Source organism: Sycon ciliatum, chromosome 7 (assembly GCF_964019385.1).
Source record: "Sycon ciliatum chromosome 7, ocSycCili1.1, whole genome shotgun sequence".
Lineage (NCBI taxonomy): Eukaryota > Metazoa > Porifera > Calcarea > Leucosolenida > Sycettidae > Sycon > Sycon ciliatum.
In genome coordinates, this window is record NC_088649.1 from 2,189,463 (window position 1) to 2,212,661 (window position 23,199).

General features: G+C 46.9%; 1 protein-coding gene across 5 annotated transcripts; it reads right to left on the minus strand.

Annotated features, from left to right (window-relative positions):
* Positions 1-1,828: 1,828 nt before the first annotated feature.
* LOC135820713 (lysine-specific demethylase 2B-like) lies at positions 1,829-12,021 on the minus strand. 5 transcript variants are annotated; one of them, XM_065333722.1, is made up of 10 exons: positions 11,757-12,021; positions 10,184-10,280; positions 9,361-9,467; positions 8,891-8,984; positions 6,483-7,567; positions 4,997-5,147; positions 3,799-4,110; positions 3,425-3,508; positions 3,098-3,212; positions 1,829-2,374 (listed from the first exon to the last, which is right to left on the minus strand). In XM_065333722.1, exons 7-10 carry the CDS (start codon positions 4,045-4,047, stop codon positions 2,340-2,342), a joined length of 483 nt encoding a protein of 160 aa, XP_065189794.1. In that variant the 5' UTR covers positions 4,048-4,110; positions 4,997-5,147; positions 6,483-7,567; positions 8,891-8,984; positions 9,361-9,467; positions 10,184-10,280; positions 11,757-12,021; the 3' UTR covers positions 1,829-2,339. The 5 variants fall into 5 exon arrangements, with proteins under 5 accessions (XP_065189794.1, XP_065189792.1, XP_065189791.1 ...); XM_065333720.1 differs by lacking the exons at positions 4,997-5,147; positions 11,757-12,021 and adding an exon at positions 10,445-10,626; XM_065333719.1 differs by lacking the exons at positions 4,997-5,147; positions 9,361-9,467 and having other exon boundaries at positions 11,757-12,019.
* Between the last annotated feature and the right edge of the window lie 11,178 nt (positions 12,022-23,199).

Consider the following 23,199-nt stretch of genomic DNA (forward strand, 5'->3'; position numbering starts at 1 on the left):
TTCTTACATGTACTTTTCCTTACCCTTTAGGTTGTTTCTTGCATCGTCTCCATCACTTACATTGTTAATAAAGTAGTCCACATGTCGCTTCAGTTCGTCCTACTTATTGCCATATTAAAATTATTGTCTCCTCGTCGAATTTTTAAATAAAATCAATCAATCAATCAGGTTCCTACCTGTGGATGCAGCTGGGGACGCTGGTCCACAGGCCATGGTCGTCGATGAACTCCCATGTTGTATTTCCGATGGAAGTAACTATGTGACTAGCAAAGTTACACTGCCACTGATACCATGTAGAGGGGACGGTTTCAAATAGGACACCGGTTGCGAACCGGAACGGACTCAATATTCACTTTCTCTCTTGGTATTTTGATTAGAAAACATATCATATCACAGTGAGACTACTATGTGTTATACTCCGAGCCAAAATTTCATGGCTCTGCGATGACCAGAAGCGCCATATCAAGCAGGTGAGTTTTTGACGTGTTGCTTCGCACTGCGACTTGAGTTTTACGACTTTCGAAAAATCAACTTCTTGTCGCAGGTAAACAGCGGCTCGCCTCTCGCCAATAAAGCACCGCATACCAATCAAAACTAATGGAAGCACGCACAAGGCTTATTGTTACTCTGTACTGGCCGTCGTGGAGCGATAGCAATTACCTAATTTCAGACCCAGAGTGAATTTGACGTGCACTCTAAAACGTGTCCGGTTTGGAGCCACCTCTGATTTGAACTTTTTTGAAGCGAAAAATTGGGCAACTTGGAGGCAATGGGTCAACACAAAGGAGTGGCTCAGTTCGATTGACTCTGGCCCCAGAGCAAACTTCAACATGCCAGTTTCCTTCCACAAACATATTTCGAGTGAAAAATCAACGCTGATGATCGGTTTGGGTCTATACAAATTTGGCTGTCAAAACGTCCCGGTATCGAGCCGTCTCCTCTACTAGTGATGGTGTTACCCTATGATGTGCTGTGATCCTGTGCCCTCCCGACCTCGTGGTACTGGTGCCTTCGGGTCCCGTCATTCGCAAATTACTGTCCCTCCAGGAAATCGCGATTCCACGGCTGCAACAAATTTCGCGATTTTGGCCCAAACCCGCGATTTTCAGCAAAATCCGCGATTTCCCACGTTTTTTGTTGTTTTCTGCACTCTATTTCATGCACTTTTCACACAGTGCTTTCCATGATCCTGTACGTTATTTGCACAGTACGACTAGTACTACTCCGGAGTAGATATACGATGCAACAAATTTCGTGATTTGGCCCAAATCCGCAATTTTCTGCAAATAATTCCGCGAATTCCTGGCAAGTTCTGCATCATTCCGCACTTTTTGTCGCATTTTTGTTGTTTTCTGCCGCAATTTCTTGCGCAAGTTTTCGAGAGTTTTTTCCGCAAATTCCCGCAGGGACAGAATTTAGGTGGGTCAGTTCACATTTGGGGGGACAATAGAGAGGTTAAGATGCACGTTATTTCTGACGTGACGCGAAAGTTCAGCTCGCGTTATTTGCTCGCACGTCAAAAAATCAATGCGGGTGACCTGCTGCTCACGTCGAAATTTGGAGTTTTACGCCAAATTTGACGGGAAATTGCGCGTCACGTCGGAAATAACGTGCATCTTAACCTCTCTAATGGGCCAGTTTTAATTTCTGAAGGTAAACATGATGAACACGCGCGCGATGTACTGTATGTAGGCATGAGAGTACGATAACACACTGATACATACCAGCCCTCTCCACTTCGCTTACCCCGCACACAGATACACAAACACGCGGATGCACACGGCACACATACGCACATGCACACGACACAAACAGGAAATTCTTCATGTAAAATGCCATGCAAAGCAGTGGCCACCGTACTTCAGGAAGTCAGTTGTGGAACAAAATAATTCAACTACAACGTGTAGACAAGCTGACGGCCAAAGCACAACATAGCAAACATGACATTTGCCCAAGGATTGCAGTTTGCAGACCACGCCATGGAAGCAGCGAATACAGAATGTAATATCATACAAAGTGACAAGCAAAGAAGTGGCCACCATACACCAGAGACTTGCAGAAAGTCACATATCCAACAGATAGAAAAGTGAACAGCAATCTGGTACAGCCCACACAAGACAAAGCTGACCTGATACTTGTCCCAGGATCGCAAGTGGCAGATCCTTTTCGATGCATAACATGCAGGTGTACGTTACACGCATGGACAAAATCTGACCGTGTCGCCAGCATACAATGTCATCACATGTATAACCCACAAGTTACACACATGCACAGTAGAAGCACAATGAAAGCAATGGAAAAGTACGATGTGGTTGCTGAAGCATCTTCGCACTTCAAATTCAGACTTCAATGTGGTCGTCACGAGATGATATACCTGCAAGATACAAGTGGTGCAGAAAGAAAGCAGAAGGTCGTGAGGTAGGCTATGAGACACCACAAACGGGTCACCTACATGTATGTTCAGGGCTAGTGCACTCGCACGCAGAATTATCATAATCGAGCATTTCCCAAACTGAGAAGTGCAAGGAAATCCACTTGCATGCACAGGAGCAATTTTGCCGCTGGTGTGATGCGCAATTCGAGACAATCTGCGATGCTGCGTGCTCACCTCTGATGCCGATTACTTCCTTGCTTAGACCGGCCCGGTCTGCTCTCCCTTCACTCTCTTCTAAATCCTACTTGGAGCAGTAAGGCTGTGTCACTGCTCCTACTGATAACCCAGTTAGGTTGTGGTCATTGTTGTGAAAGCAATATCATCGTCATTGTGGTAATAGCATACGTTTTTTGCACAGCGGCTGGCGCTAGAACGTGCAGCAAGCAGCACGCTTGTACTTCGGATTTTGCGATTTTTTCGAGGGCAATGGCTTCCTTTTTGCTTTGGCTACCTACGAAGTACGACCAAAAATCTATGAGAAGTATTTTTGAAGCTGGAGTACAAGTGGGGTTGTCTGATAAGTGCAAGGAGAACCCTCCTTTGTGGCTGTAGAGCGCTAAAACGTGCGCTGTTGGCCGAAAAATCCGAGTTTTTTTCTCCCGGGGGACACCCCCGTTGTACCACTCCCAACCGCCCTGTGACGCCCCTGTCATTGTAGCTTACCTGCTGTCTTTCTTGGAGATGCAGTAGCAGCTGAGGACTTGCATACAATCTCTGTTTCAACTGCCAATATTTTCACAATGTTGTCAGGTATTGGTGCGGGCGACACACGCAGATTCTACACACGCAGAAGGAAAGAACACACCATGAACATATACCTGTTACTACATGTACATGTACATGTTGCCACTGTCAAATATTCCACAGGCAAATGGTGGGGATGGAGAGGAGAGCAACAGCAGCAACAGCAGAAGCAGCAGCAGCAATAGCTGCACTATTAGCAGCAATAGCAGCAGCAGCAGTACCACACAGCAATTCACCACACCATACCTCAGATTGTATTCCCGGTATGAGCATAAAATGTCCAGTGGCCTTGTCCTCGCGAAACCGGCTTTCATACTCGTTCAACAGAATCTACAGCGCACGTTGCACAGGAGAATTCATACTCATTCAACAGAATATACAGCATACATTGCACAGGAAAATGCTTGTACATTGCAGAGGAGAATACTGGCTTTCATACTCGTTCAACAGAATCTACGGTGTACATTTGACAAGAGAATACAAGGCATAACGATTAAGCAAATCTACGCCAATAGTTATGTATGTCCCTGAAGATAGGCTACTGTAAAACCGGAAAATTTAGGTGGAGATTTATTTTCGGTAACTTAGGTTTTACTCACACATCACACACGACAACTTACCTCCACGGTCGACATGAGCTCCCCAGGATCCCCCAGCTCCTCGGGACACGCCCTCACCATCGTCGTGGAAACGCTCAGCTCGGCCAGCAGCCGTCGCAAGCCATCAATCTCATACGAGCTGAGACCGGCCATGTCCGAGAGCAGGCAGGATGGCGGTGATGGAGGTGGCTTGCCGCCTTGTGAGCTGTTCCCACGAAGCAGCAGCAGCAGCAGCTGCCGCCGTCGCTGGCGACTGGGCTGCAGTGTCATCCGTTGACAGCAGTGGGATCTCGGCGCATGCGGGCGCAGGAGAGAGCTTCGCTGCCTCCGTATCTGTCAGCGATCAGACAATCAGAATATACAAGCCCATATTTAGGCATAAGATACCTGCCGTGAACAGCATTCAACCGGCAACACCCAACAACAAGAGTACTGTAATTTGACAAATTGTTGGTGTACTTTTTTTCGGTACGTTTGGTGCGTCTGTTTCATACCTAAAGTTTCAATACACCGAACAAACACTAACACACATAATCCAATAGGGAACTGCTTCTCTGTACCTAAAAGTTCTGTTCGCCTAACCTGGCCTTTTGCCCTCATACTGAAAAATAGTGAGCACCTAAAATTTCTGAAATTAGAGTATATAATCCCCGAAGAGTGTGAAACTCCCGCACACCCTGCTGTCACCACAGAATTTCAAGTTGACGTCATTTTTATGATGCAATGTTCCACGCACCAGTGATTATTACGACATGTGTACGGCGAATCAACGCATCACACGTTTTTCTTTGCACTAGTCTGTACAAGGTCTAATGGGGCTTTGTCCACCACAGATTCCGAATACGTCTGATAAATTGTGATAATACGTGTACTGTGCAGCCTCTTCCCTTGTAAGAATAAGATCCTGTGCTTTGACACAAGAGTACATGGGGTTATGTAATCTTGCTTGACAGGATAACTACATATTTATGTTTGGATACTCCGAAGTGCAGTGATCCTGTTTTCTATTATTGTTGATGATGGTACAAACATAAATATTGCATATACACATCTTCCATATTGAGCTTTTATTCCCGTAGCTATGCAGAAGACTTTACTTCAGTAACGTCTGGTGCTAGCCAGGGTCCACACAGCTTTAATTTGGTGTTTGTTTGTTTGTGTCACGCCTGGCGCTATACCGTATGATCTGTCTAGTACCGTACCGTACCATCAAACGTACCTGGCCACAAACAGCTGGCCACAGTATTTGCTGGCTCCCGTATCTGTCCCGTACTGTGCCGTACCATCAAACACAGCTAGCTGGCCACAAACAGCTAACCACAATATTCGTCGTATTATGTATACGACTCCCTGATGTATAGGGAGATTTTCTGGAAAGAAATAGGGAGACGAGGAGGAAATGCAGTTAGAATGGACGCTAGTTTCCGAATAGGTGATAGGATTCGTCAGCAAAAAAATGCTTTGGAAGAGAGATCCAGTCGTCTCCAAAATAAGCGTGAACGGGCGAGTCAGCGCCGGTCACAGGAAACGTCGGAAGAGAGATCCCGTCAACTCCAGAATGCCCGTGATCGGCAGAGTCAGCGCCGGTCCCAGGAAACGTCAGGACAGACATCCCGTCGACTCCAGAACGCCAGTGATCGGCAGAGTCAGCGCCGGTCCCAGGAAATATTTCCATCAGTTCTAACAACATGCACGATGAGCTAAGCAACAAAGCATAGCGTAGGGCCCTGAGCTTCCAAGATCTCTCGTTAAATAGGTTAAGATTCACGTTATTTCTGACGTGACGCGAAAGTTCAGCTCGCGTTATTTGGCTAGCGCTTCTAAAAACAACGCGAATGACCCGCAGCTCACGTCGAAATCACATCGACAAAGGACATAGCAGCAGAGACAGAATACTTTCTCGTTCTCAGGAAAATAAATTCAACAGCCACGGCCACATGGAGATCGTTTCCCCACATTTTGTATTTTTAAGACACAGAGGGAGTCATAGTGGTACAAAGTGAAGTGTACGGAGATGGAGAGAGAGAGATGGAGAGAGAGAGTGAAGTGTACGGAGATGGAGAGAGAGAGAGAGAGAGAGAGAGAGAGAGAGAGAGAGAGAGAGAGAGAGAGAGAGAGAGAGAGAGAGAGAGAGAGAGAGAGAGAGAGAGAGAGAGAGAGAGAGAGAGAGAGAGAGAGAGAGAGAGAGAGAGAGAGAGAGAGAGAGAGAGAGAGAGAGAGAGAGAGAGAGAGAGAGAGAGAGAGAGAGAGAGAGAGAGAGAGAGAGAGAGAGAGAGAGAGAGAGAGAGAGAGAGAGAGAGAGAGAGAGAGAGAGAGAGAGAGAGAGAGAGAGAGAGAGAGAGAGAGAGAGAGAGAGAGAGAGAGAGAGAGAGAGAGAAAGAAAGAGAGAGAGACAGACAGAGAGAGACAGAGAGAGACAGAGACAGAGACAGAGAGAGAGAGACACACACACACACACACACACACACACACACAGAGAGACAGAGACACACACACACACACACACACACACACACAGATAGAGGCATAGAGAGACAGAGACACATACACACACAGTTCCACGGCAACACATCGATGAACGACGTAGGAGCATAACAAAACAGAAACCTTCATGCACAACTGCAAGCCTTGGAAAGCTGACACAAGGCATTGGCATGGTAGAGTTGTAGAAAATATGACAGACATGCACAGCACAGCTCACGTACCTTAGTAGTTTCTTCAATGTCCGCCACGGCAAGCTGACCGCTTATGTTGAAACTGTGCAGAAAGTTTCCACCAAACACTAGCCAATCCACAGGAGTGGGAACTGCATGAATCCAGCCTGTCAACGAACAAACAAACACACACATACACACACACAGATACACACACACACACACACACACACACACACAACCACACACACACATACATACACTCGTGCGTACACATGCACACACGTACACACACACAAACACACACACACACACCTACATGCATACACACACACACACATTACACCTTCAAGCAGCCGAGCCCGTTGGCAACAGACCCAACACAATCAGGCATAAGTGCACCCACCAACCGAACTAGCTGGCACACACTTACACACACATACACACACTCACTCACCAGTAGGCATGACAAAAGTCCAGCCTGGTTTCAATTCGACGCGGGCACACGTCTCGACCATGTCACCTGTAGTGTAATGAGTAGCATCATGACAAAACTCTATCCCTAGGCATATCAATGTCTGTCTCCAGGTTTCTCCTTCCTACTCCCTCCACTCACTCGCATTGATCTAACGTGTGTACTTGTATAAGAACCGCAGCCTGCCTGCTGTACCATTGACTCATGCATTCATGTACCGCTGTACTTGCTGGCTGCGCATCACGAACCCTTCCCCTTCTATGGCACAGTCCCCGCATGCACTGAATGCAGTACTCGGGTGCGCGTGCGTATTCATGTCTGAGTGCACTGCCCTCGGGCTCCATCTATAAATGGCATCCCGTACTGGGCACGCTGCTTCCGGTCGCTGCTGTGTGCACGCAGCGCCGTAGTCTATGCTGCTCTCTGTCTTCTCTACACAGTGATTCCCGATTGGAATCACTCTTCGTTTCTGCTCTCCTTGTAGTTAGTTGTGCTTTTCCGTGTCCGATAATGTTCCCCCTTCTGCAATAAAGATTCAGGCGAAACTACTCTAAGTAGCTACCGCTACATCACCCAGGAAGATATCCTGCTGTTTACCCGACAACACCCACTGCTCATAGGTCTGAAGATTGATTGGGGTCGGAGGAATCAGCCAGAACACCTGCAGTGCACAACAAACACATGCACACACACACACACACACACACACACACACACACACACACACACACACACACACACACACACACACACACACACACACACACACACAGACAACATCAGCGGTATGGCGGAGTCGCAATACAACATTGCAATGAATACAATGCCATAAGCGAGAAGGCCTTTCCCACTTCAGAACTGGTGGTTTGCAACAGAAGGGTTAGAGCACCGCTGCCCTCAAGTGAAAGCCCCTGGCTCGAGTCCTGGTGGCGCCAGTCAATATTTTCTTTAGACGTTTTCCCGTTTGCATCTTTCCCTCAACCAATGAACAGGCAAGGAGTCGTCCGTATTTTTCGAAAAATTAAAAAATCCGTCCTCAGGCAAAAAGGGGGTGGGTGGTCAAGAGTGCTGGCGGAATTAATTTTTTTGATTTTTCGTACTTTTTTTTGCTCCAGGCCGGGACTTTCATACACTTGTTGCACTGACTGTGTAGTGTACTGTAGACCAGGGAGTCGTAAAATACCGGTATTTCACGACTCCCTGCTGTAGACGTAGTGTAGGATCGATTGTCGCAAACACCAGTATCTACTATACATGACTTTTCAGACTTTTCATGTAGTTGTAGGACGTGCATGTCCGTCGGTTGACCTACTACTCACTGTACTTAGCTACTAGTACTTGACATACAATGTAGGTGCAGTCAGAAAACATGGCGTCAGGAGTTATTATTTTCCAGCTGGGCATCGGTAAAATCAAAAACTTAACGGAAAAATGGGGGTGGGTGGGTGGGTCAGAGACAATTTTGCACGAGGACGGATTTTTAATTTTTCGAAAATTACGGAAGACCCCTAAAGAAGGTGGTGTGACTTACAATCGAGCGTGACTTCTTCCTACGTAATATGTGAATGTACTGTATTGAAACAACTTGGCTCAGACCTGTTGCGACTTATCATCAAGTGCGACTTCTAATCAGTGAAATGCTGTACACTTAAGCCAATGCCAGCTTTCTTCTTCTCATTCCACTTCCTTCTCAGGTTCTGCTACAAGAAACATTCGTGATTATAAGGAGCTTGTCAGTCAGAAGGATGGACAGAGAGGTAAATATACATACAAGTACGGATGGATGATGGGTAGAGAAACAGACAGACAGATAAACAGACATACAGACAGACAGACAGACAGACAGACAGACAGACATACATACAGACAGACAGACAGACAGATGTATGTCTGTATCTACACCCATCGTCCATCTATGTACTGTGTGCATGTGTGTGACACAAAAACAGACAGGCGTGCAGACAAACAGACAGGGAATGCTGACCTTTCCACCCTTGAGAATATGATACCAGACGGATGTGCCACCAAAGTCGATACGGAAATCTGTGTAGCAGCCACCGACGCTCATCAGGCAGTACCTGTGACAGCACGGCATCACCACAAGCAACAGCAGGAGACCAGCAACAACAACAGCAGCTCCATCAGTAAGCCAGCAACAACAACAGCACAAGTAACAGCAGTAGACCAGCAACAGCCACACAATCAGTAAGCCAACAACAACAGTAGAACAGCAACAGCAGCGCCAGCACAACCACCAGCAGTAGGGCAGCCAGCAACAGCAACAGCAACAGCAGCACAATCAGTAAGCCAACAACAGCAGCAGCACCACAAGCACCAGCAATAGGGCAGCTACACCTGTAGTACTATCAACAGCACCAGCAGTTGGCCAGTAACAGCAACACCGGCGGCAGCAGCAGCAGCAGCACCATCAACAAGAGCAAACAAAACACACACTTTTGCACTTTGGGATATTTCATGGCGACCAGTCGGTTGCTGGCCTCCTGCTGCAAAGCGCGCAATATTTCCGGCCACACCAAGTCCACCTAATCCAAATGACGTACCTGCGTGCAACAACAACAACAACAACAGCAACAGCAGCCGCAGCAAGCAAGCAGTAGGAAGAAGAAAAGACAAATGAGCAATTCGTACATGGTTGCGAATACATACTATACAGCTTGTGATGGGGCATTGATAAACCAATATAAACACATTGCACAAACCAATCAGGAGTTAAAAATCCATACTTTCTCAGAACGAGCCTAAGCATGATCATGTATGACATGAGCCTCAAACGCCCACCAAACCCCCCAACACGGCATACAGGGGAGACAGTAGTGCAGTGGAGTGCTCAACTACAGTGCACTCATTTCTCACGGCTCCTATCCGGACCTCCAAGTTACGGGCATCTTGGTCTACGGGGAACCCTGTGAGTGAGTTCTAGTGGATATATTACTACTTTTCTACCAATTTGTGGAAATACCAGGAGTGACGTAATATGCCAGATCTACGTGCCTTCCACATCAAGATGTACATGATTACGAACATTTCCAAATGAAGGGCAGAGCCCCCGGTCCCGGACCGCCCGGATACAACAGATAAGAGTGTACTACATGTAACGTTACATGCATAGGATTGATTGATTGCAGCCTATATCAATCATATCTTCTGAAAATTGTAATCCAAGTTGCTGTCTGATGATCGGTTAAAACCGTGAAACTCAGAGTTACAGCAGAAACGCTTTTGATCCTCTCAAGTGTATGTAGGATTGCTGACGTACCAGACTGGGTGACTCCACTAGAGGCTCCAACTTAGTCTTGGTGAACTCCAGGCTAATGACGTTGTAGAGTTTGTCGCGTTTCGCATTCGTGTAGTACCTGCAAAAGAGAGTACATGGCGTGTGCCAAACACACACACACACGCGCACGCGTACACACACACACACACACACACAAACACACAATGTAGCTCCATGTCTCTTGGAACCTAAGAAAACACCCAAAAGACGCCATGCCACCAAGACTTGCACTGAAAGGCTTACTTTGTAAAGTTTGCCATGCTCATGGTGGAGCCTTGTTGTGAGGACACATCCATGATGTCAATAGTACGCCCACGCCTGCCCATCACCCAAAGACCCCCTAGCGATCTCACTGGCCCATTGCCCGCCATCCTCCTGGCACCTCCACCCATCTGCTGTACACTGCCTCCCCATCGCATCTTTCCGCGCTTTCATGCTCACACCTGCCTGTTGCCTGCCACTCTCCTGGCGCTTATACTGTCACGCCGTGGCCCGCGCCAGCTGTTCTCCCCATACCTTACACCAGATTTAGCGCTAAATTTGTTTATGCTTGTGGCCCTATGTATTTAGAAGCATACTGACTCACTGTTAGGTAGACCCGAGTATCAGTTGTCTGATGATTGCCTAACGGCATGAAACTCAAGAGTTACAACCAACCTGAACGTCCTCCGCTGAGTCTGCTATGATTTGAAAACTCCGTATGGCGGAACCCAGATGCGCATGCAGTTTACGTAAGACTTTCCGTAGATCGACTACATTTTTTTAACTAACGTAACTACGTTATGCGCAACCTCTCTAATAAAGTACAGTGAGTGCTGGAAAATACTTCCACAACTGTGGACAGTCGGTTATAGGCGATTCACACGACAGCCACTTGCACGTTTTACGGCGAGTGATTTACGAGAAAAAGTGACTGTGTGGATTCACATGGCTGCACTCAACAGCGGGCACGTTTGCATTTTTGAATGATTCACCCACCAGTTGCCATGAGTATTTCAACTTTTCATAACACGCGTACAATAATTATCACGGTGAAAAGAGCCGTGTAAAAAATCAAGTCTTGTTTTGCGCTTTTTGCTGTAAATATAGTTTACTGCTTGCCGCAGATCTGCAGAGGGGCTGAGGGCTAGACCCACAGGACACTTCTGATCATAACTCACTAGACCTAGTCTTTCTTAAACTTGCATTCAGTTTCGGCGGGGACAATACCCCCCGACACACGACCAACACAATCTTTAACTGTCTTTGACGCCATCACAATATCTATGCAAACACGGCCTAACGGACAAAGTCAAACAAGCCGTGACCTGATGTTGACACAGCCTGGTCAGTATGGAGCTTGCATGTCGAGTATGCAGTTAAGGAATTCATACCTCAAAAGTTGAAGCGAAACAACCTGAACAACAAACTGTGGTATAATGTGGGAAAATCAATAAATTAAAAAAATGTCAAGTTCGGAAATTTTATTGGGTGGTCATCCCGTTTGACTGTGCGAAGTAAAATTAAAACAACCAAATGGTTGGGTTGATCTGCACTGTGCAACCGATTCTCTCACCTTTCTTCCTCCAGCTATGCCTGTGACACCCTTTGTGAATCTGCGAAACACTAGTGGCAGGCCACGCGAAAATGAGAATGCGCGCATCCAACTTTAGGCCATCATCTCCTTCATCCATCATCCCGGCGGTAACTCCGCCCGTTCAATATCCAACACCAGTCCCCAGGAAAGAATAAGGCACGAGATTTCAAGTTCAAGGGCAAAGCTAAAGCCAATGAATGGCACTGATTTTTGGAATTGTCGAGTAGAACGAAAATAAATAATCGACGGTCCGATTAGACACACACGTGACACAGTTTGTTCGCGCTCGTGTGTCGCGCTTCGCATTTGCTGCAGCTCCGGAGCTCCAGCTGCAGGGCGCCCATGATGAGTCTCGCGCGCGCGACAGGCTAGCCGCTTGCGACGAAAGTTGTCTTTTTTTACGAATTCTGTGACGTCATGTTTTGGAAGAATGTAACAACAGTCATTATACATAATTATTATGTATGGTCTCATGTGATACAGGATCTGTTGACCTACATTTTACAGAATATTCACGGTCCACATGTGCACAGTCATCAAAAAAGAATATTCACGGTCCACAGTCATCATGTCACGTGTGTACATGTACAATGTAGGTCGGCAGAGCCTGCAGCCTATTATTGTAAGACTAAGAGTTACTTTGTGTAGTTCCTGCCAAGTAATGTCCAGTTCATTCTGTCTTGCGCCATTCTGTCTTATGCGTCCTGTCGGCTCTTGTGTATTTGTCTCTTTCTTCTTCACATATTAGGCTTCACACTCACAGTGCTGGAGAAACCAGTTTGAAGTGGAAACTCAGGATTTCTTCGCTCCTGTACACTCCTCTGTGTTTTGATATGCACCGGGTACACACTGCAACTAGTTTCTCCATCGATATGCTGGTACATGGTGGGCCGGGAGACACTGATCGGCTATTCCACAGCTATCGCCAGCCTCTCTAAACCATCACTTTGCCCCCCCCCATTCCCGTATACATGTATGTACATAACACAATCATGTAGGTATAGGAAATAACCATACCCATGTAAAGTGTTGCTCTGGACAACACAACACTCTACCGAGAAGTCTCTATACTCGACTATAGGGCTTGAAAGTGATGACGTCAAAACGGCTAGGGAGTAGTAAGTTGACATCAGATTTTTATTTTGGATCCACTAAGGTGTGACATTGCTATTGCCTCAGTATGTGGGTGCATAGCAACCCACTCATGTCGTATGCAGGGGTGACTTTTACTTCGCCACCAGTTGTAACCCCGCCCCCAGTAGCCAAATCAGTCAGTTTCACTGGCTACAGCACCTTGCTGTGAGTAAGACGGCTTGAAATGTGCTTGGATCCATACAAAAACTGGATCCAAGTGGATCCAGTTTTTGAATTTTTGAAATTGTTGCTATGCTGTGACGTAGCACTTTCAAGCCCTATTACTAGCATCACGAATATCGAGTTCAAGTTTGCGTACACTTTCCAGTCGAAACAGGAATTGCGGATTCGGATCAGGAGAGTCATAAATTTACAAGTACGTAGTTTTGTGCACAAGGGCCGGGGCACATGGATGCGGCTAATGTGATTCCTCCAGTGGTTGTGAGACTCATCCCCCACCCCACCGTTAATTCGCCGCTTCTGTCGCTAGGTTTACTGGATGTTATAGCGACCGTGGTGAGTTAGCTTCGTGAGCGGACACCATAGTTTAGTCTTTTTATTCTATTGACCGGTGTGACGTCACACACTTAAGCGGACGGGCAGGCCAGAATGGGATGTAGGCCTTGACGGATTATGCTAATATTTTCCTGAAATTATGCTTTTCGCATTGCTGAATAAATTGCAGAATTATGCTATTTTTATGCTAAAAGTTATCATATTATGCCGCATTATGCTCACATACATGTATGCTGCTAATGTATATGATGGTTCTGTGCAAAATAACAGGGGAATGTTTTGTAGAGGGCGGTTAACGGGGTCAACGCTAGGCACCGGCGGATTATGCCCGCGAAATCATGGAATTATGCTTTCATGGATTCTCGCATTATGCTCGCAAAATCCTCATATTATGCTTTGGCACGCTGGGATACATATTCACTTTGTTGTGCTTATGAAGCCTCAAAGTTCGGAAAATTGTGCCTTTTTCGTACTTGCAAGTGGCCATGAGTACAACAAAATACATGAGTATCCCCATACCAAGGTGTCCATGCATACTAGAGATCAACCCGGAAAAGAGAAAACATTACTTCTTCTATTCATTTGTTGACTTCTTTTGCTTTGAAAGATTTTTCCTTACCTTTGAAAACTGTCATGTTCAACTGTCTTCGTAATCGTCATACTCGTCCAACTGATGTCACCCTAACCCTGCGAATTCTCATAATCAGCTCATCTCTCCCGTAGCTCCAGCTCTCCTTCCATCCGATTACCGAACATCAACTATACCCCAATTTGTTTAGTTATTAGAGCAATACCCATAGCCTGCACAGTCATAGCTGCTAAGATCTAGACGTCATGACTTCGTAACAAGCTTAGTGTACATGTACGCGGAGTTTTGCGGACTACCCATCACTATCTCGTCCGCCCCGGGATACCTGATAAAGGCTGATTCACTCGCATCTTCTGCCACATGTACTGTGTCAGGGTGAGAAAGAACTTTGAGAAGACGAGTTCGAGCACACCAAGTGCCGAAACGTAAAAATAATGGAACTGGTTCGGATGTGCAGCGCTGTGGGAATTGGTGTGTCCACCCGAATTCCTTTCACGAAACAAGACTTGTCAGGAGTAATACTGCTTTCGTGGAGTGTGGCTGGTGAACTGTTCATGCTGTGCTCTGCAAGCGTCGTGTGGTCTCGTCGGGTCAAATAAGACCCTATTACCGTACTATTCGATGGACCTCTGGAAGATGGCAACAAAGAATTAAAGACAATAGCATGAGTTGCTGATAGTTTTGCTGCTGCTACTCTTTCATATCACTCTACGTATCTTTATCACCATGGTTGGCTAACACCCACTCTCCCAACATTCTCCTCTGTTTCCACTGAGCCTAGAGATGAAGTAGTAATATTAATACCTCTACTTACTAGTATATAGCTTGCACAAGACACTCCGGTCGGTCGGGTTAGCAGACATTACCGTAATGAGATCACGTGATGAGATGGTGATCTGCTACAAACCTATAAACTACCCCAGCGGCAAGTTTTACTGCATCCCATGGAGCGCCTTTGCAAACTCTGGCTATCACTCCACAGTTGCGAATCATATCGTGGTGAACATTTTCAAGTGAATGATCAAACGTGTCTGTCATCAGAACCATCATAAAGAATGAAAATGAAATGTGAAATTAGAGACTACAAGACTACATGACTATATATGGGGGAAGTTCCCTACTGGTGTGATTCACACAAACGGAAATAACCAACAGCTACAAAATTCACACGTCACCACAGAACATTGGTAGGATATGCGAGAATTGTCTGCTACTCAAGACAATGTGACAATAGTGGAAATATCACAGAAGTACTGTAACAATAACGTATGCTGATTGTGTCGCTACAAGAGTGTTATCTTTTTTTTAAGGTTATGTTTGTTTGGTAGTTGTCCCCAGCAGTACAAATCTAGTAGGATTTACGAATACATTTTCAACACCTGTCTGCCTAAGTAACAAGTATGCATCTGTATGTGAAAGCTGAGACTACCATTGGTAACGGGTCATTTGCGTGTTGAAGACGATACTGTTCACCCAGTACTTTTCCTTCCACCTCGTTGAGACTGACATTCATACATAGCTGATTGCTACATCAGATAGCGCTAGCCGATATACCAACCAGCTATATCCGTTATCCCTAGCCATGGATTGACCTGTGTCTGTAGCATGTAGCATAAACTATATAGAGACAGTTGTGAATCTTGCAGCAGTAGCGCAGGGTGTGATGATTTCCAAGCCACTTAGTTTCAGAAAAAAATCATTGTTCGTTTCCTCTATCTTTGTACTCATGATCTGTTTGTTGTGGATGTCAAGTGCACATCACATTTAGTGTTCACTACTCTCCAGTGTATATAGTGGAGAGTTGTACTGGGAAGACATCTGTTACATTTCCAGTATCTACAGTACATGTATGATCATTAGTCACGGCAAGAGCAGCAGTGCCACCATCAAGTCATCTCCACTATCCTGATACCTGCCAACACACACCACATAGATTGCTACAAAGTAGCAGGCATCATCAGGGAGAATGGATAAGGCTAGCTTGGACACATAGCACGGATGTATGACAAGCGTTTGTCAAAGTCTGGTATGTTTGGACAGCTCCTTGCAATGTGTTCTCAGCATTGTCCCCGCAGGCGATGGTGTGATGTGGATGGTGAATGATATGCAATCCCTTAGTCAGTCCCTGTTCTCCGTTGACTGCTGCTATACTGGTGTACAGGTTGGTTTTGTTTACACACACGTTGCTCATGGTCGTAGTCACACTGCACCTACTCCAGGTCGAGATCGATCAAGGTTTACACTGTACAACACACAAGGTCTGTAGTCAATACGGACATCTCAACCATCACACACCATACTGAAAAGTAGGTAAATACATAATGTAATCCCGTCTCTAACATTCACTGGGTTGATGTACACAGCTTGGATCTGAACAACGGACTGTGATAACATGTATAGTAGTGCTGATCAGTACTACTCTCGCCCAACACTACTTCATTCATTCACTGCTGATTTATCTGCTCTTTCGATTTGCTCTCTCCTCCGTGCTCATTTGACTACATGTGTCTGATGCATGATGCTGGTGCGTGTGAGGAGGCCGAGACCATTAAAAAATAATACATGTGTATGGTGTTGTGTGTTACAGGCTCAGTCGACCTACATGTACAATTATGTACATAAGTCATTGTACAGAATTCACGGTACACACTCATGTATATGTACATGTATATGTAGGTCGTCAGAGTCTGTAGTCTCCATTACTTTGTGTAGTTCCTGCCAACTAATGCCCTGTCACCTCTTGTCTATTTCTCTCTTTTTTCTTCACATATTAGCCTTCACACTCACAGTGCTGGTGAAACCAGTTTGAAGTGGAAACTCAAGATTTCTTCGCTCCTGTACACTTCTCTGTGTTTTGATATCCACCAGGTACACACTGCAACTACAGTAAAACCTGGTTTAAGCGACCACCCCAAAGTGCAAGCAAAAGTGGTCGTTAAAGCCGGGTGGTCTTTAGAACCAGGTCCCACGGTGTCCGTGTAGAACTGTCGGTGCATGGAATAACGGTCGCTAAGAGCAGGTGGTCGCTAAGCCCAGAGGTCGCTTACACCAGATTTTACTGTAGTTTCTCCATCGATATGCTGATGCTCTGGGAGACACTGATCGGCTATTCCACAGCTATCGCCAGCCTCTCTAAACCATCACTTTGCCCCCCCCCCCCAACCTCCCCCCCCCCCCCCCAACCCCCCATTCCCGTACATCACACAATCCTGTACAATGTACAATGTACAATGTACAGTGCAGGTACATGTATTAGAAACACCCATGTACATGTAAACTGTTGCTATGGACAACACAACACACTGTACCGAGAAGTCTCTATCAGCATCACGAATATCGAGTTCAAGTTTGCGAACATTTTCCAGTGGAAATACGAATTGTGGATTCGGGTCAGGAGAGTCAGAAATGTACAACTACCTACGTAGTTCTGTGCACAAGGGGCACATGCATGCGGCTAATGTGATTTCTCCGCAATCGTGCCAGTGGCTGTGAGACTTATCCCCTCGCCCCCACCGATAATCGCCGCTTCTGTCGCTAGGTTTACCGGATGTTAGCGACCGTCGTGAGTTAGGTTCGGGAGCGGACACGCTAATTTATTCCATTTCATTCCATTGACCGTCGTGACGCGGCACACTTGAGGACGGGCAGGCCAGAGCTGTATCAGTCCAAGCACGAAGTGTCAAAGTAGGGAATAACGCTAGAATGTACAGTTGGTTGCAGATTTAATAGCTAGATTTCGGTGAGTCGTTTGTGAAGGTGGAAGTGAGCAACAAGATGAACTCCAGCAGAACGAGAGAACAGCACATACAATGTACTATCATGTATAACATAAATTATGGAAAAGAACAACTAAACCTACTTATACGATGAGAGAGAAAATGATAACGGCTGATGTGGTGACGTCACGTGTATAGTCTCGAGGCTGCCAACTCTATGTGCACAAATAATATGCACACATATATAATACCAGGGTGAAGTAGTTCACTCGGTCAAACATCTGTTGTCTCTTGCTCTATATCGTTACTTTATCGCCATTATAATATTGGACACCATTGCCCGTTTTGGTTTGCGATACAAAAATTGATAAAATTTCAACAACAACATAATAATTGTCTGTCACGTGGTCCGCTACAACAGTGGAAGCCAAGAGAGTTGCGATCACGTGACACTGACTACGAGAATCTCTTGCCTTATGAGTGAGGAATAGAACACCTACAGACAGCAGTGTATACTGTATATCTGTATTAGTAGCCACTCACAGTATGAACTACTGCATAGTCACGTGATGTGCTTCACTGTCCGAAGAGTACTCACTATCCATGTAGGGTAGAGCCTTGTACACAAGAGAGAGATTGAAAGCTTTGTCACAACTCTGAGTTTCACGTATTACTACGATCATCAGGCAACTGATGGATCCAAAACAGGCAGCCTGAACATAAGGGGGAGCAAGGTGGGAAATTTTGAGGGGTATCATAGGCGACGTATCAAGTTCAACCTTCGTAACTTTGTCCGCAAGGTCACGTGAATCTAGCTAGTATTCCCGATGCCTATTTTGTTTGTGTCTGTGTGTCGGAGTGTGTGTGTGTGTGTGTGCGAAACAAGCACCTGGACCTCCACATCAAGAGGTGTGTGTTCAACGCCTGTGTCTTGTCGCTCTTGCTGTACGGTTCGGAGTGTTGGACGCCTCTTCAACGGGATTTGCAGCGACTCTCTGTCTTCCACCACCGATGCATCCGCTCAATCATGGGAGTGTCTCGCCAAGAATGCTGGGATGACCACATCACCAGTCACCAACTACGTGTGAGGTGGGGTGATCCCGACACCATCCGCACGAAGGTGGAGCACCGCCGCCTTGAATGGCTCGGGCATGTTGCTCGGATGGAGGACCACCGGCTGCCGAAGCAAGTTCTCTTTGGCATGCTTCCGTCGCGTCGCCCAGCTCATGGCCCTCGTCGGCGCTGGAAGGATTGTATCATGTCTGACCTTCGTTCTCGCGGCCTCGAGGGGGAATGGCGAGCTGAATGCGAGTCGCGTTCCACCTGGCGCTCGGCGTACTCAGCACCGGTAGATGCCCAGCATACCCCTCCCGTCACCTGCTACACCTGCGACCGACAGTTTACACGCCCCAGTGATCGCGCACGCCACAAGTGTAAGGCTGAGCGTGCGAAGCCGGTTGCGGAGCAGAAAGGTGCATGCCAGTGTGGAGAGTGTGGCCGTTGGCTGAAGTCCCGTGGAGGTCTGGCAAGGCACAAGTGTACTTACCCCCAGTCAGCAGTCGTTGCGCCCCTGCCTGCTTCTCCGCTGTGCTGCGTCGCTCACTGCCAGGCTTGTGACCGCTGCTTTGCGTCTACACGTGGCCGCGCCCGTCATCGCTGCTCGCGGACTTGTAGTCGTCCGGCCGTTCAGGACCGTCAGGGTTTCACGTGTGTTTGCGCCTGCTCCCGCCGATTTCGCTTACCGCATCACCTGGATCGTCTCAGGGCTGTGTGCTCCTCCTCTCTCTCAGTTGCCCCTCCGGGGCCCACGTAACCTTCATGGCAGTGGCTCAACAGGACAGGTGTGTGCGTCTGTGTGCGCGTGTGTGTGAGTGTGTGTGTGTGTGAGTGTGCGCGCGCATGTGTGAGTGTGTGTGTGTGTGTGTGAGTGTGCGCGCGCATGAGTGAGTGTGTGTGTGTTTGTGTGCATGCGTGAGAAAGAAAGTGCGTGTGGTTGATTGGATACATGTAAGTGCGGGTGCAAGTACATGTATGTGTGCAGTAGGTGTGAGAATGAAAGGATGAGTATTGTGGGCGTACACGCGCGTGTGTGTGTGTGTGTGCGTGTCTGTGTGTGTGTCTGTGTGTGTGTGTGTGTGTGTGTGTGTGTGAGAGAGAGACAGAGAGAGAGAGAATGTGTGTGTGAGATTTGGAGAATGTGTGTGTGTATGTGTGTGAGATTTACAGAATGTGTGTGTGTGAGAGAGATTTACAGAATGTGTGTGTGTGTGTGTGTGTGTGTGTGTGTCCCATATGGTGCAGTGGTACTGTATGTGCAGCGATTTCCAATCGGTAGGTTTCGGGTTCGATTCACACGTCGTTCTTCTCTTTCTCGGACACTTCCTGACTTTTCTTTCATTCTCCTGGGTGGTTACCAACCGCCAGTGCATGCCGAAGTATGTGGTGTGATGTGTGTGCGTGAAAAAAATGAAAAAAATGAAAATGACCAAAAATTAGGGATTCTCTGGCCAGAAAAAGCCACTTCATAGCTGTGCGGTGTAGACCAGGCTGAATAGTGGTGGTCAATCTTCAGCCTTGCAAACTGTTGAATGGTGCAATCCCAGTAGGCCTTGACGGATTATGCTAGCATAATTTTTCGCATAATTCCTACCAAAATCGAATAATCGCATAATTCGGGGCAAATTGCATACGAATCGCATAAATTGGAATAATCCGCCTGTTCGCATCAAATTCCATACAGTTTTACATGTTCTACAAGTACAAGTACAAGTTGATGCACCAGGAAGTCGTAGGTTTACGACTCCCATAATAACATGTCCAGTCCACTACAATCAGTGACGGTCGTAGCTAGGTCGGACGGTGCGTTGACCCCGTTGAACTTTTGCTACTACAGTACAGCGCCCTCTACAAAAAATTCCCCTGTTATTTTGTACAGAACCATCATAATACATTAGCAGCATATGTGAGCATAATGCGGCATAATATGTATAACGTTTAGCATAAAAATAGCATAATTCTGCAATTTTTTCAGCAATGCGAAAAGCGTAATTTCACGAAAATATTAGCGTAATCCGTCAAGGTCTAAATCCCAGCACAAGCTGCTATGGCTTCTGCTGTAGCATCGCTATCATCGCCTCCGGCGATGGGCGTCCAATGGTTCAATGGTTTGTGTGAGTGTATGTGTGTGAGATTTACAGAATAAATGTGTGTGCGTGTGTGAGAGAGAGAGAGAGAGATGGAGAGAGATTTAGAGAATGAATGTGTGTGTATGTGTGTGCGTGTGCGTGTGCGTGTGGTATTAGTATTGATTTATTTGAATTCGGTATCTCAACAGTACAATGTACAACTTGGGAAGATCCGAATGACATAGATACATAAAAATAAAAGTGGAGTAGGTGCTACAGCTGATCATTTTATCGCAGGTTGTGGGACTAAACTAATACCAGTATGCAAGTACACAAGAAATAAAAGCTGAATAAAGTGTGTGTGTGTGTGTGTGTGTGTGCGAAAAAGAGATTTAGAGAATCCTGCTCCATCTCTGCAATTTGCCGATGACATTGCCGTGCACTGCCACAGAAAATCAGTGCTAGCCACATCAGCCTGCCTATCAGGGGCCGTCACCAACGTCGCTGACTGGCTCAAGCATCGACATCTGCTTCTAAATGACAAGAAGAGCCAGGTCCTGTCAATTGTACCACAACGCAATGCGGGTCAGCATGTCGCTGTCCGCTGCAACCAGACAGAGCTTCCCCTGAGCCCAACAGCAAGGTACCTCGGCGTGACCCTTGACGCCGCTGTGAAGTGGGACCCCCATGTTGACGCGATGGCGAAGAAAGTTGTGCAGAAGATTGGAGCATTGTGGCGGTCCCGCAGATGTCTGAGCCTCAGTAGTCGCATCCAGTATGTGAGGTCAGTCGTCATGCCTGACCTACTATATGGGTCTAACGCCTTCTCTTCCTCCCTCAAGGTTTCGCAGCTTGATCGCCTTCAGGTCCTGCAGAACCGAGCGGTGAGAGCGGTATACGGTTTGCCGCCTCACACCTCGGCTCAGCCTCTGAACGGATGTCCCTGTACAGAGTTCGCGAGTGCTACGCCCAGAAGCGGCTCGTCCTGGTGTGGCGCTGTGTCAATGGGAAAGCCAGCAGTGTCCTCCAGGACCTATTCTCACCATGAGCTGGCAGCACCACCCGGCACCAGGTTTCCAGGGGCCTCACTGTCCCCTCGGCACAGTCAGAAGCCGGCAGATCTCGCCTGGCCTTTCAGGCAGCCTTGGCCTGGAACGCTCTCCCAAGGAGTGTAAGGAAGATCAAGGCTGCCCAGCAATTTAAGCTTGCCTCCATCCCCTACACCTTGCAATGAATGCTCTGTCTGACTTTTCCCGTCCACACACCACGTCATTTACTCTTCTCTGCGTGCTTGTGCGCTTATGAACTCTTTGTGTTCCCTCTGTTGACGCTCTATTGACACTGCAAAATCGCTCTGTTGACGCTGCAAAATTGATTATCATCTCCCTCCCCCCCCTCTCTCTCTCTCTCTCTCTCTCTCTCTCCCCGTAGCTCTCTCCCTTTTGAAATTCGCTTCCATAGAATTGGGCACCATTGCCCGTTTGGCCTTGCGAAGTAAAATACAAATCAACAACAACAACAACAACAACAACAACAGAATGTGTGGTGTGTGTGTACGCCCGTGTGAGTGTATGTGTACATGAGAAAAGGGAGAGAGTGTGGGTGTATGTGTGTGTAATGGTGTGGGCATGTGTGGATTTGGCATTTAAGTCCCCAGCTCTATTCTATATCACTCACGCCGGAAGTGCTGCTGCATAGCCCCAAGTCTGAAGACTTGGCTACTTACTTCACGCCTGCACCTGACTCTTGCGCAATGATACGCGTCGCCTATGATACCCCTCAGAATTTCCCACCTTGCTCCCCCTTATGTTCTGGCTGCCCGTTTTGGATCCATGAGTTGCCTGATGATCGTAGTAATACGTGAAACTCAGAGTTGTAACAAAGTTCCCAATCTCTCTCTTGTGAACTACTGCATACAACGTCACTGTCTTTGAATATGAGTGAGGAATAGAATACCTACAGACAGTAGTGTATACTGTATATCTGTATTAGTAGCCACTCACAGTATGAACTACTACATACAAAGTCACTGTGTTTATAGTGTACTGAAGTAGTGTTGATGTGAGAACAGACAAGTGTATGCCAGATCATGAGATACACGTCTCACTACTACTATTGGTAATGCAGCGGGCATATGCTGTTTGATACGTGCGGTCAGCTGTTGAACCAAACAGCATGTGTCGCTGCATATTCTACCGTATGCAGCTAAATCCAAGCGGCCGAAACGTGGTCGAACCCACGCCCTTTGCCAGTGGTACAGACTGAGCCAACACAAAATGCAGTGCCGTGTGGGAGAGCTAGGCCGCCCAAGTTTCCAACCCCATTAGCACCACCGTTGCCTT

Excerpts from the sequence above, each read along its gene's own strand:
- LOC135820713 (XM_065333719.1), bottom strand. The coding sequence starts at position 6,686 with ATGTGTGTGTGTGGTTGTGTGTGTGTGTGTGTGTGTGTGTGTGTGTAT. Across the intron at positions 3,213-3,424 it reads TACCGGGAATACAATCTGAG|AATCTGCGTGTGTCGCCCGC; the intron begins GTATGGTGTGGT and ends CTGCGTGTGTAG. Across the intron at positions 2,375-3,097 it reads ATCTCCAAGAAAGACAGCAG|GTATATCATCTCGTGACGAC; the intron begins GTAAGCTACAAT and ends TGTATCTTGCAG.